Source organism: Ictidomys tridecemlineatus, chromosome 10 (assembly GCF_052094955.1).
Source record: "Ictidomys tridecemlineatus isolate mIctTri1 chromosome 10, mIctTri1.hap1, whole genome shotgun sequence".
NCBI classification, from domain to species: domain Eukaryota; kingdom Metazoa; phylum Chordata; class Mammalia; order Rodentia; family Sciuridae; genus Ictidomys; species Ictidomys tridecemlineatus.
The window spans coordinates 18007733-18022564 of NC_135486.1; the positions used below are offsets into that span (position 1 = coordinate 18007733).

Sequence of the window (14832 nt, forward strand, 5' to 3'; positions counted from 1 at the left end):
TTGCAAGGGTGATGTTCCACTGTAATGGAGGAGGGCCACTGATTGGAAAGAGAATCCGGGCTTTGGTGGCATGGACCTTGTGAAGTTTTTTTCACCATGAGTAGGTCTGACTTCATAAATTGGGGTGACAGTATGGGAAGTGGTTTAAAAACAAACAATCACAAGATTATGTTAATTGCCCAGGACAGAAGTGTTGCTTAGTTGAGTTGGGGCAGTGATATTTTGAATGGAATGAGGAATCAGATGTCAGGGCCATTTTAGAAATGTTAAAGCTTAAACATGGAGACAGACTGGATGTAAAGACTCTGGAGAAAAAGAGAATGACTCTCGGGATTTTTAGCTCTCTCAGCTAGAAATTTTAGTACCAATAAATAAATAGGAGAGTTAGGAATAATAGTATAATTTACTTTTAGCTCTTTGTTTCATGTTGCTTTATTTGTGTTTTGGTTTGCATGTAAGGAAAAAATAATGAAATAAAAATTTTCATATATCTTGTTTGTATTGTGGGCCACAGAGCAGGAGGAGGACATATTGAGTATTTTTAAGACTATATAAAAAACTGATAATTCTCTTACATGTTATTCTATAAATGTCAATACAGATTAAAATGGTGAGCAAAAGAAACCAGTCCCAGAAGTATACACTGATGTATACTTTACAAATTGATTTTACTTACATGAAGATAAAACTTAAGCAAACATATTCTATGCCGATAGAAGGCAGAGTAGTTGTCACTCTTGTTGGGGAGGCTGAAAAAGTTTGAGGAAAGATGCCAAAGTGCTGGTTATGTTCTTTATTTTTAATTGACTGATGGTGTCATGATGAATTCAGTTTATAAAAATTCAACAACCTAGACAGTTACAATCTGTCAACTTTTCTTCCTGTATTTTCTCCTTCAGTTAAAATATTTACATTTAAAAATATATATATATTTTTTAAGATTCATGCATTTACAGTGGTACTGGTCATCAGTATTCTAGGGTTTAGGTAGCAATTCAGTTAGCTTAGAACATGGGTATTGAAAGGTTATCAATCCTAAAGATGCCATAAATTTTTCATGTTCAATTGCCGTTATCACTAAATAGTTAATGCTCCAAAAGAGTCACCACATTTGTGAATAGTATTAAGAGACATTTCTTTCACCAAATAATTATTAGTTTTTGGTCTTCACTGTGGCTTTTCTAGTTTGGTAATAATTGATGTGTAACGTTTGAATATCATCAGCTCATCATCACCTTAAAAAGGTTGCAAACCAAGGTGCACACCCACATTTGCTTTATTCTTGAATTTGTCTTCATACAACACTTGAAAATGTACTTAGTGGCTAGAGAGGAACAGAAGTGACTAAGTGGATTGTCCCTAATCTTGTCCACAGGCATAATAATGCCTGCACAGAAGACCAAGAAGCCTGTTAATATCTTCAAGCCACAATGTTTCTATGGGTGCTATTATACTATTGTTCTTTAGTTTGTTCTGATATTAGTCTTAATTATGCTTTAAGCCTTTGTTTTTCATATGTGTGTAAAAGAATCCCCTGATTAAGTTGTTGAAAATGCAGATTTTCAATCCCATGCCGAAGAATAAGATTGTAGAGGACTGAATTTCAATGTTTTTATTGTGGTGCCCAGAATCTAATCCAGGGTCTTGGGCATCCTAGTCAAGTGCTTGACCACTGAGCTGCATTCTCAGCCCCTAATTTGCATTTTTTAAAAAAGTTTCATTTGTTCTTTTTAGTTATACATAACAATAGAGTCTATTTTGACATATTTATACAAACATGGAGTATATCTCAATTTTCATTTTTCAAGCATTGCAGATGATTCAGTAGCCTGAATTGTGAGAAGCTCTGTATTTAGCACACCATCACTGGGTCATAGCTATTCAGAATGCTGATATTTTGACTATGCATTTGAAGGCAGTTCTCGATTGGGGATTTTTTGTTGTGATTGTTATTATTTATTATAAGACTGGTAGCACATGACTGGTCATCCATATTACAGAGTTTAAGTTGTTACTGAGTGTGGTGGAATTGAGAAAGCAAATGAAGAATATTTAAAAGAGTGTAACTAAGAGTTCGAAGCTTTTACTAATTCCTATCATGAATCACAAAACATATTACTTGGACAAAGCTGAAATGACGGATCGACCTGTTATTACTTTGGGCAGGCACTCCTTAAACTACTGAAGTTTATGAGTAAATTTTACAACCCTGGAATTCTGAAGCTATTTCTGGTGCATGTAGTTTCATGTCATCTTTATGGAAATAAAAAAGATCTGCATCCCACACCCCCATCATTTTTGTTTGTGAAGGTTTAGATAAAAGAATGAGATGTAAGAGATTCTGCCCACATATTACCTCTTTGCTTCACCACCTGTTTTGCTGGAAATAGTTAAGGTGAGGCCCAGTTAGTATCTCAATAACCACTTTCCCCTTAGGCATTAATTCACAAAGCCACATAGTAAATATGTAGGAGGAAAAAAAATCATTTTCTACATTGGAGTACTTCTTCTTCTTTCTTCTTGTTTTTCCTTAATACATTTCTAGGAACTTATCTAAAGCACTGGGCTGAGTATTTCCTGTCAAGTGAACTTTCCGTCTTCAAAACTTCTAATTCTTTTTGTGACCTTGCCAATGATGATTATAGATTAGACAGAGAAAGTGAGCTCAGATATCTATTACCATCGTCTATTTTTAGACTAGGCTTTAAAAACTGCTTTTCATCCTGTAGTGTTGACCATGGCTACAGTTTTGCTTCTTAGTTTGCAAAGGTTAGGGTTGGCCGAGATTGCTGTATGGAGTTTGCAGCTATGAGTGCTTCTCCAAACCTCTGTCACCCTCTGACATCTTAACTTTAAGGTCTCTTGCTGAAGAAGCAACAGGAGAAATTAGAAAAACTGTCCCTCTTGACCATTATTTTAGGATACTGACTTTATTTAAAAATAAAAATAAATACAAAGAGTAAAAAATGATGGCGTTAAACTGGATTCCAATTCTTTAAAAAGTCTGTTGATGTTTTGACAGATAAACATGCTTCAGGTATCTTCTTTTTTTATGGTCTTTATCATTTTGATAGGGTTAGGATGTGTTACAGTATATCCCCATTGAGAGTCCTAAGCTGGCTGAGAAGATAGTTTTATCATGGATTGACACATGTCCCTTTATTTTGATGCTATTTTTCCTATCTGGTTCCTTCCAAGGAACTCTTTGCTTCCTCTTCTTTGTGTGGTCTAAGAAAACCTGTCCTCCTTCTTCCTCAGAGATTCAAATAAGCATCAAGCCTCAAGGGGCAATTGCCCCACCTACTATTTGACCTAATTTGTATGTAATGGTCTGAGTGACTGAGCTACTAGTCATGGGGTAGTGTATCTGCTTGTTTCCCATTACCTTGCTTTTAAAATTTGCATTTGACTCACTTTCATAGTCCAAATTTGCAGGTTAGGGCTCAACTCCTTATCAAAGTCAAATTACTTTTTGATGGACAGTTTCCTAGCGTTTAGAGAGCACTTATTTGTTGAAGGAATGGCATACCTCCCCTTGCCTGCAGAGTTTTAATATTCTACATGGAATTTTCTTGCCTTTGATTTTTCCTAATATTTCTGGGAAAGTGATAAGAGCATTGGCCCATGTGAGAAAGAACCAGCCCCATGGCATGGAGGGGCTGTATATAATTTTTTCTTACGTTTAATCTGAAGTATTAATTGAATATTCTAAAATTACGTATATTTACTTGTACTCCAGAAGGGAAAACATGGTCTTTTTTTATAATCTTCTGCCATCTGCCATTCTAAATGTGTAGTTTTATTTCTGGTGCAGTCCTGAGCACTGGAGATGTTGCAGAAACACGGCCAAGAAAAAGGAGCAACCATCTCCTGGTGGCAGATATAGAAGAATCTCTTTTTGTCTTTCATGGTCCTGTAGGGAAATATAAGCATCAAGTTGGAAACTGAAACAACTGCCTATTTCTCTAAAATATCCAACGTGTGACTAGATATGGCCCATACCCATGTCAGACTATTTACAAACGAAGATCCCTAGTTCCACTGTAGGTGTGCTGATTATGGCTCTTGGGGGAGGAGGGTCAGGACTCTGTTTTTTCACCAGGCAAAGTGGTTCTCACTATGGAGACCCTTGACCAATGACCTCCAGACTGGAAAATTTAATAAATGACAGTTTTGAATGCTGCTATTCCATTTGCAGATATTCCTACTTTCATTTTTTTAAATGCACAATTTAAAAGAATCTGATGACTGTATAGAAGAACTATGAGTAGTATTTAAAAAATTAAGTGAAGGGCATTGATTTTCTTACTAGATGGCCATAGTTGTTGAAGCACAAGGTATATTAAAAATAAAATTTTACTTTGAGAACTAATAATTCGGAAGCCATTATTTCTGTTTTTCCTTTGCTTTCACTTCTTGTGTTTTATTTGTGTGAACCTAGGTGCCACTTTCTCTCTCCCTCTGTCACCTCTTTTGCTCATTTTCTTCTTACTTTCTTTCCCTTCCCTCCTTTTCTCCAAAACTCCATGTGCAGCTCCTCATTCCATAGCAATCCATACCTCCTGATCTCCTTGTTCCCCAGGAACAAGATATCTTCCAAAGAACATTGCTGAACTCAGATGACTCTAGCAAGGTGAAGATCTTGCTCTGGTACTTAGTAGCTGTGTGACGTGGTTATATTGTACATGTCTCAGTTCTTGTTGCTTCAATACTAAAATAAAGTACTTCCCTTACAGCAATCCTGTGGAGTTTAAATAGACTAAAGTATGCACAGAGCTTAACACAGCTTCTAGTAGCCATCCCTTAGTTATTGGTTTTTGCCCTTATTAATTAAAATGACCTTGTAAGAAAGAACGTGTTAAACAAAAAAGTCAAGTCCTTGAGTTAGGAGACCTTCACTATTAATACAGTTGCTTTCCATTGCTAGATCCTGAAGATAGGATCCTTGCCCTCGAGGTGTTTATAGTCTTGTAGGAAAAGATAGATGCATCATTCCACCCATAAACTACAGTGTGTACAATGCTGTAAGATGGTAAAGGATTTGGTGGAATCACTGAAGAAAGAATGTGGCAAGATATATTAATAACAACAAGTTATGAATGAAGAATCTCATTTTTGTTTCCTCATTCGTGTTTACTGCCCCATAGTTGACACTCCAGATCCCTATGTGGAACTTTTCATCTCCACGACCCCTGACGGCAGGAAGAGAACAAGACACTTCAATAATGACATCAACCCTGTGTGGAATGAGACCTTTGAATTTATTTTGGATCCTAATCAGGAAAATATTTTGGAGGTAGGTAAATCATCTGGGGGTTCTTAGAAGGCCATCCTTCATGTAGAGAGACATGCTTCAGTTTGTTCTCCTGTTCCCTTCTTTAGCCTCAGTTAAGTGATGGGACTCAAGCTGGCAGCAGGGTAGACCACCTTCTAGAAGTGCCATCAAGTCTTATGAGCATCCAGTGGGGAAATTCAAGATGCTGAATGAGGGTGGGGAGACTTCTATCCTTCTCCCATACTTGGGAGAAAATTTATTTTCTGTTATCAGGAAGGGAATTCTTTGTACGTACAACAGAATAAAGATATTTCAATAGCCTTTAAAATAAGATAGATTTTCCACCAAAGAAAATTATGTTGATTTTTAAAAAATGTTCCTTTCTCATTTCAAAATAGGGAATTAAGTTTCATTTTTGAAAACATTACAATTTAATGGAACAACTAGGAATATATAAAAAATCTTTGTTATTTTATCAGAAAATATAGTATTCAGAAGAAGAAGAAAGTATTGTTAGAAGTTAATCTTGAGGACCTCAGGGGACTGAGGGCATGGCTCAGTGACAGAGTTTTTGCCTCGAATGGGATGGGCCAGGGCTCGGGTTCAATCCCTAGAACTGGAAAAGAAAGAGAGGAGGACCTCAAGGGACAGTTAACTGTCATTTGAAAACTTTCATTTCCTATAAACATCAGTAGAGATTTTAGGCATAATTTCCAAAGATCCCCGGGAAACTTTATGTGTTCTATCTTTTGTTTTATAGGTCACGTTAATGGATGCCAATTATGTCATGGATGAAACTCTAGGAACAGCAACATTTCCTATATCTTCCATGAAAGTGGGAGAGAAAAAAGAAGTTCCTTTTATTTTCAACCAAGTATGTAATGCAGCAGAATTATTTTTAAACCTCATGTTAGATAAAAAAAATTTATTTATTTTAGAAATCTGGGTTAGTGCTTTTAAAATTGTATTTATTTATTTATAGAATTTTTAGGTTTTTTTTTTTTAAACTTTTTAGTTCCTGTCCGAAACTTTTCTTATTCTGATACTTATAAATGTTGGTTGAGGTACTACTGTAAACGTTACTTAGACATTATTATGGTTTGGCTATGGAATTCCCCACAAAGGCTCATACATTATTGAGGGCTTGGTCCCTCATGCAGCAATGTCCAGAAATGGGAATTTGGGGATGTATTTGGATCATGAGTGCTGTGACCTCTTTAATGGATTAATCCACGGAGGGATTCATTGTTGAATGGATTATTGGGAGGTGGTAGAAGCTACAGGAGATAGGACCTAGTTGGAGGGAGTGGATACTTGGGGGTGTGTTCTTGGGGAGGCCCTTTCCTCTCTCTCTGCTTCTTGGCTGCCATCATGTGAGAAGCTTTCCTCTGCCATAGCCCTCTGCCATGATGTTCTGCCTCTCAAGCCCAAAGCATTGGAACTGGCAGAGCATGGACTAAAACCTCTTTGCTCCTTTAAGTTGTTTTCTCAGATGTTTTATAACAGCAATGAAAACCTAACATAGGCAATAATCTCTTTGCTTGTTCAAACAATAACATCAAGATTAATCAATATTTTGAACTACATTGCTGGGCCTATGCAAATCATTTGGGATGATAAAGGGAGGCACAAAATTTGAGAGGAATAACAATGAGTCAAAGAGAGAGAGAGAGACAGGAAGAGAGAGAGAGGAAGGAGGAGAAAATGACTGAGAACAAGTAGCACAAGAACTCAAAGAAAAATGTTGGAAAACCCAAACTCTTCTAAAATTACTTATTACTCTATTATATGTGTATTTACTATTATTATAAACACATAAATTTGCTATTTACATATATTATAACAAAGTAATCCTATTTGGAGGGATAGTTGTGTCTCAAATAATTCTAAAATAATTAGGACCAAAGAAGTGGAGCATCTGAAAGGATAGTGTTCCAGATTATTGTTATCTTTGTATTTCCAGGTTTGCTAGATTTAAAAAATTTTTATAGTTATTTATGAATAATAAAACCTTAGGATAATTATTTATACGGAAAAAACTCACTGGGTTTTTAATTCTATCAGAAACTAACTTGGGAATTTATAGTGAGAAATGAAACTTGTGGGTAGACCAGCATGCGGAATGTGAAAGGCTGGTGAACATGTCGAGGTCTTCTTGTTGGAAGAAACACTGGCTTTGGTCGGCCTTGGACTGACGGCAGGTGCTTCATCCACTCGGCAAAACCTGCCTGTCCCTTCACCTCACCTCCTCCATGTTGCTTCCTGTTACCACACCAGGTGGCCCATCCCCACTTCATTCCCCATGGTAATCATCTGTGGTGTTCACTGGGACTCAAGTTTCCATCTTCCTGCTGTAAATTAACATCCGATAGGTCAGGAAACCTGAAAGGCTGGGTACACATGCCTAGAGTTAATATGTGGCTTACGTTTATGGAATAAATGGGGGCCTGTTCAGGAACCACCTGAAGCCCAGAGGGGTCTTCCCTCACCCTGCAGGCTGGTCACCCAGGTACTGTGAGGACATGCTACTACTCTACCTTTCTGTAACTCCTGTGACTTGCCAAGAGGTACACTCCTCACATTCCTGCTGTCACTTTTAAAGCCATTTCATTGACTCATTTCATAAACATTTGGTAAAGACCTCCCATGTACCCGCCATTGTGTTTGTGCGAGGAATGGAAACAACAATGTATAGGAAGTTCTTCCTTTAGTTGTCCTCATCTGGGGTGGAAGTGAAAGTAAGGGTGGAAAATGAGAAGTCCCCGAGAGGAGGCCCACCACACGTGGTAAAAACAATTTACCAAGCAGTGAAACAGATATCGGTAAGGTGTGTATGGAGTGCAGTGAGGAGACAGAAAAAGAAAGAGCATGCAGTGTGGGGAGGCCCAGGGTGGCTGCATATTAGTGGATGGTTTTGAACAGGTAAACAGGGAACCTGAAGGTTAACACTTTAATACAGCCTATTTGTTTAAATCACATTTCTGTCACTCATCCTGGGAAATTAGTTAACTCCTCTGTACCTCACTTACTCTTCTGTAAAATGGAGATAATATCTTATAGGGGAGTCATTACTAAAATTGTTACTTAATAGTCATTCAATAAGTTAAATTTATTTATATGTAATATATACATATAATGATATGTGAATATTAATAAGAATGTAATTATAATTTGATAAAATAAATTATGTGAAATATAACTATATATTTTTATATATTTTTTAAAATTTTGGCCACTCTTTTTTTTCCAAGTCTCCAAAAAATATGGAACTCTTCACAAATTTGCATGTCACCCTTGCACAGACTATATAGTTTTAAATAGTTATATATTAACTATGTAGTCATATATAATCCCTTCCTAGGTTTATTTAGTACTTGTCACTATCACAATTTAGAAGAAGTATCTTTTACTTACTGAGCTTGCTTTTCATCTGTTTCACTAAACAGAATGTTAGTTCCACGACAACAGGGATTCTTACCTGTTCACTTCATGCCTATGGAGTGTCTGCCAAATATTGGATGCTTACTAGTGTTTGTAAAATACATGAATGAAGGTGCTGTCATCATTCTCACTGCACACATTGCCCATACTATACATTTGGCACTTAAAATTATCATACATAAGCCCTGAGCACTACTTAATGATATGCTAAGTGTTTGGGAGTCCACTATTTCTGCAACTTGCTCTTAAATGCATCCAAAATGCAAGATGCATTGATGGGTGACTAGATGGAGATATAGGCACAAGCAAATAGAGCAAAATGCTAATAGCAGGATGTACATGTATTTTATTTAGAGACAGGGTCTCCCTGAGTTGCTTAGTGCCATGCTTTTGCTGAGGCTGGCTTTGGACTTGCAATCTTCCTGCCTCAGCTTCCTGAGCCGCTGGGATTACAGGTGTGTACTACCGTGCTCATTATATATTAAATGTTTATAATAACTGATTACAATATATAAATCCTATATATGCTAGAAGCATACATACATATAGTGCTTAGAACAGTGCCTGGTATAGTATATATTAAGTACTATCTAAATGCTTTTTGCTTTTCTTTACTGTTATTATACCTTGAGAAAAGAATAGGATTGTAGCAGGAAGAGAAGTAGTTATGAGCATTCCAGTCAGAAGAAATTGCAAAAGTGTGGCATCCTGAAAGAAGAAAGCAAGATGGGGCAGGGCCAGTTCAAGGGCTTGGCAGGTCCTCGGTGGGGAACCCAGGAGAAAGAGCACACACGTGGTCACAGGCTGAAATCCGCAGGCCTTACCCATTGCGTGTTGCTAAGGGAAGGTTCTCGGTAAATGTTTGTTGTGGATTTTGTAAGCAAGGTGTAGCCTTTCCAAAGAAATTTTTTACTGTTTTGTACTTCAGTCCACAATGCAAAAACTGATTTGAGAGAAGATATTGTGGAAAAAAAATGTAGTTCCTCTTCTTCTGTCATTTCCTTTGGTTAAGTGTATAAGCCTCAGGCTTTACATAGGCTTTCCACATTCCTGCATTTAAAGTAGCTTACATAATTATTTTCTTTACTGAGCCTGAGAAAATCGTTGGCCGAAGGTCTTTCCTTCATTACTCTGTGCCCAATAGTCCTTTCACATTTGTCTCTGAATGACAGTTCTTTGAGTTGGTGAGCTGTGGTGGTCCTTGGAAAATGATAGACGTATGGAGGCTGAGTGGAGGGACCTGGGGTCTTCCTTCTGTCATGGGGGGTATCCTGTGCAGCCTCCCCAGCTCTGTCCTAAGTGGGCTGTCAATTCAATAACACTCAGAACGGCAGGAGAACAGGTGGTGAGGGCCAATGGGAGAAGAGACACAGGACTCAGTGGTGCTTCTGGCAATCTGGAAGAGAAAAAAGAACACTTGGCTTTAGGGGAGGGAGAACAAATGCTTCAAGCCAAGACGATATTGAAAGTTAATAATACTAAGTCAACAGGGTGATCTCTCTGGCCAGGAGGCAGCTGGAGAATCCACGAGAGCCTCCAAATGGAGATGGCCAATTCCCAGGGGCCTGCTGTCCGCACTTACAGTAAAAACTAGGAATATGGAGATTGGATTCTTATTTTGTCTTTGTTCATAATCTCCCTCCAGATGTTTGAATTGGCATTTGTTTTCCCTGAGTCTTATTTTCATATTCTTTTAAAAAGAAGTTTTAGGATAAATTATTTCTTAGCTTCTTTGGCATTTATAAAATTCCATGTTCCAGAAAAATTACCTTATTTTCATTTGACTCTCTTCACCAAAAAGCTTTTAATTTTTTTCCCATCTTACAGACATGAAAGCTAAATAATAATAATACAAGAATAGGAGTCTTTCATTTACATAGTGTTATGCAACCTCAAATACTGACCTGTCAGCAGCTTGTGTTATTATTATGAAAAGAATGTGAACCTTTATTGTGCTGCTAAAACTTTGCTAAATATTATGAAAGTTGCAAAACCTTCCATTTTCAAAATACTGAAAATTTGTTTGGAAAGTGGATATTCCTCTGTCAACTGATAATGCAATAAGCAGTTCTACAATGTATCTGTTCATTAATTTATTTACTTAAGAAGTTTTTTTTTATTAGACATTTATTATGTTCCAGGCAATATTCTAGGTGAAGAGCAAACAGCAGAGGACATACTAGCAGCATCCTAGTTCCAGGGAAATCACATTCTAATTAGGGAGTATAGAGAGGCAACGATGAGCCAAAGAACCATCACAGGACACCAGCTAGTAAAAAATACTGTGAAGGTTGTGCATCATGGTGCACATTTAAAATCTCAGCAGCTCATGAGGCTGAGGCAAGAGAACTGTGAATGAGTTCAAAGCCAGCCTTAGCAACCTAGCAAGGCCCTATGCAACTCAGTGAGACTCTATCTCTAAATAGAAAAAAAATGAAAGGGCTGGGGATGTGGTTCGATGGCTAAGCACCCTTGGTTTCAATTCCTGGTACCAAAAACAAACAACAACAACAATAACAACAACAAAAAACTATGAAAAAAATACAATACAGAGATGTAACAGAGAGAACAATTCGTTAGCAACTGAAGTTTGTATAGTCAGAGAAGGCCTCTCTAAAGTGTTAAGGGTTTTCCCCCAAGTTTTATTATAAATTTTTTCAAACAAAAAATTGAAGTATTTCTATAATGAACAACCATGTAACTGCCACGTACATCCTGCAATTAACATTTTGCACTATTTGCTTGTATCTGTTTTTCCATTTAGTCACTCATCAATGCATCTTGCATTTTGGATGCATTTAAAAGCAAGTTGCAGATATAGTGGACTCCCAAACACTTAGCATATCATTAAGTAGTATTCAGGGCTTATGGGTGATAATTTTAAGTGCCAAATGAATAGTATAGGCAATGTGTGCCGTGAGAATTATGGCAGCGCATTCATTCATGTATTTTACAAACACTATTAAGCATCCAATATTTGGCAGACACTCCATAGGCATGGAGTAAACAGGTAAGAATCCCTGTTGTCGTGGAACTAATATTTTTTTTAGTGAAGTAGATGAAAAGCAAGCTCAGTAAGTACAAGATACTTCTGCTAAATTGTGATAGTGACAACTACTAAATGAACCTAGGAAAGAAAATGAGGGAGACTGCAAATGTGTGACGGGGACTCACATGAGCAGTTCCAAAAAATGTGGCTGACAAAGGCACCTCTGAGGCATCTTAGGGTAGAACACTCCAAGTAGAAAGGCCCTCCCTGAGGTTTGAGTGTGTTCTCCAAAGGTTCATGTGTTGGAAGTTTGGTGTGGTAGTATTGGCGAGGTGGCAGAGCCTTTAAGAAGTGGGGCTTCATGGTAATTAGGCCATTGGGGGTGCTGCTTTTGGAAGGGATTGATGTTGGTATTGCAGAGTGAGTTGGTTAATCTGGGGAGAGCATAGCAAGGGAGAAGACTGGCCCCTCCCCACTCTCTGGTCCCTTGTCTTATGTGAATTTTCCCTCTCACATGCACTTCCACCTTTGTGATGCCATCTACCATAAGGTCCTTACCACAGGGTTAGTGGATGTGGCTGCTGGTTTTGGGGTTTTCAGCCTCCAAAACTGTATGCTAAATAAACAAATCCATTTTTTAAAAAAAAATAAAGTACCCAGCTTCAGGTATTTTGTTATACCAATGGAAAACTGACTAATATACCCTGAAGCCTAGGTTGCCGGGAGTATGGATGGAGTATAAAGAAGGAGAAGTGGAGAGACTGACAGGAGATAAGACGAGACAGGTACAGGTAGGAGTGAGGGTGCAAGTCATTGTGAGTTACAGTGGACATCAAAGGTTTAAACTCGTTCTTGAAGAAAGGATGTGGTTGGACTGAGTCACTGAAGGGGAGGAAAGCAGTTCCTATCAGAACAGCCTGATGGTCATGGATTAGAATGGACAGACCATGTCAGGAAACGGTGTCTAGACAAGTGTGATGGAGTAGAGGGTTCGTGCATGGAGGAAGAATAGTAAGGTCAGATGTAGCAGCACTGGAACGCAGGACCTGGGAATTTGGATGTTATCGTAGTGATAACAGTGAGTCATGGAAAGTGGATTGATAAGGTAATGGGGAGCTGAGAGCAAACAGGGTTTGGCTTGCTCCTCGGAAACATTAGCAAGCCAAAAGGTAGTAGGTCAAGATACAGAGAATGTTGATATTGGAAACAAAAAGGGAGATGCAGCTTAGTGGTGGCTGCATCTGTGGAAGTGCCCAGCAAGGGGAGGCAGGGTGACTGGAGGAAGGGCAGCAGAGCTCAAACTTCACTGTGTCAGTCGGAGTTGAATAGAAAGATTGCTTAGTAGTGGTGACGGTCGGCTGAAGTTAGAAAGAGGAACTCACAGTGGATGTAGCTCTTCCTTCAACGGATTTATCACTCAACTTCATTTTAGGATTCTTGTGAGAGAGAAGGTCAACCTTAGTGTGGGGTCGCGGTTTTTGTTTTCCAACAGGTATCTAACATCTAGGCTAGGCCATGTGCATTGCAGTCAGAGTTTAGAGAGCTTGGTCATTGTCTTCTGGGATCCGCTGTGCAGCCTGCTGCCTTCCACCCCAGGCTCAGAGTCAGAGGACCGCTGCTGGGATGGAATCATGATTTGCTACCTATTAGCTGTGTGACATGAGATGTGATATTTTTCTACTCTTTGGCATGAATCTTCATCTGTGAAACAGGGTTTCCTATAGTACTAAATATGAGGGGTTGGGGTTATGGTTAAATAGGTTATACAATGAAAGTATTGACACGTGTTTGGCCCAGAAATCACTAAATAAATATTAGATATTCTCATTATTATTGCAACACATCAGATTTAACTAAACATGTTTCACGTGCTTTGTGAACATGATTTTACTGAAGATTAAATCTGCTCATTTGTTTGAAATTGCTGACCAAAGTGAGTATGTTATTTAAATGTAGATAGAGCCTTTACATTTAGTGATCATTGTTCAGAGGTAGTTCAGAATGTTCTAATCACTCATTCCTGAGCTTATGAAACATGGCTTTGAGTCACACTAGCCTATTTTCAAGTGGAAAGATGGAGAATCTTCAGAATTTAGTGTGTTTTGCATAAACAAAGTAGCCTACTTCAAAAGAAACACGAAAATGCTATGGTTTTGAATTCAGATAGAGTATGATTCTTAATTTCTCTGGATGAACTCTAAGTTTGTGTTGGCCAATACTTTGAGCCTCTAGATTTACGCTGTGTTTTACTCTGCCATCTTTATTTAGAAGTTAGTATTATTGTTCAAAAATAGCCATGTTTCATGGCTTCTGGGCATTCTTCTAATTTTGTCTGATGGCTTTCTTTGTTGCTTAGTCATGATCATGACTTGAAAGGGAATGAGTTCATTCTCAAGAAAGGACAGTGGAGAGGCTGAAACACATGGGGGTTTTGATGATGTGTTCAGAATGCTAAGTCAGTGTCGGATGATTTCACTGGGACACTTCACACTGTAGATGAGTGAAGACAAAGCCTACAATTTAGGAAAGTGGAGGAGGCAAAGTGAAGTTGGGAAGGAAAATTAGGACTATAGGCGATCTCCAAATTTATGATGGTCTGATTTAGAATTTTCTGACCTTTCTCTAGTGTGGAAGCAATATACATTCAGTGGAAATCATACTTTGAAGTTTAAATTTTGTTTTTTTCTTAGGCAAATGGTAGGCAGATGATACTTTCTTATGCTGCGGGGCAGCTTGGTTACCTCAGTGCCCCAGGAAAATGATGCATACTCTACAGCGTATTGTTTTGCTCTGCTGTGGTGTTGTGATAGGTTAGGTGTATTCATGCATTTTTACTTATGTTAATTTCTCAGTTTATGGGTTTATGAACATATAACCCCATCGTAAGCCAAGGACATAACTTTATGAGAAATTTGGAAGGCCTTTGGCTAAGTTGTGAAGGCCATCAGATATTCAGTGTAGATCAAATGATTCCTGGCTTAATGAGACAATGCATTTTTTTGTTGGGGGGACTGGGGATTGAATTCAGGGGCACTCGACCACTGAGCCACCTCCCCAGCCCTATTTTGTATTTTATTTATAGACAGGGTCTCACTGAGTTGCTTAGCACCTTGCTTTTGCTGAAGCT

At 38.2% G+C, this 14832-nt stretch overlaps 1 protein-coding gene across 2 annotated transcripts in view; it reads left to right on the plus strand.

Annotated features, from left to right (window-relative positions):
• Pla2g4a (phospholipase A2 group IVA) overlaps window positions 1-14832 on the plus strand; it is a 136318-nt gene that overhangs the window by 56717 nt on the left and 64769 nt on the right. For both annotated transcript variants that reach the window (XM_013356145.4, XM_078022503.1), the window contains exons 4-5: window positions 5148-5296; window positions 6036-6149. In XM_013356145.4, the coding sequence (XP_013211599.1) occupies window positions 5148-5296; window positions 6036-6149 (263 nt within the window). The remainder of the gene's footprint in view (window positions 1-5147; window positions 5297-6035; window positions 6150-14832) is intronic.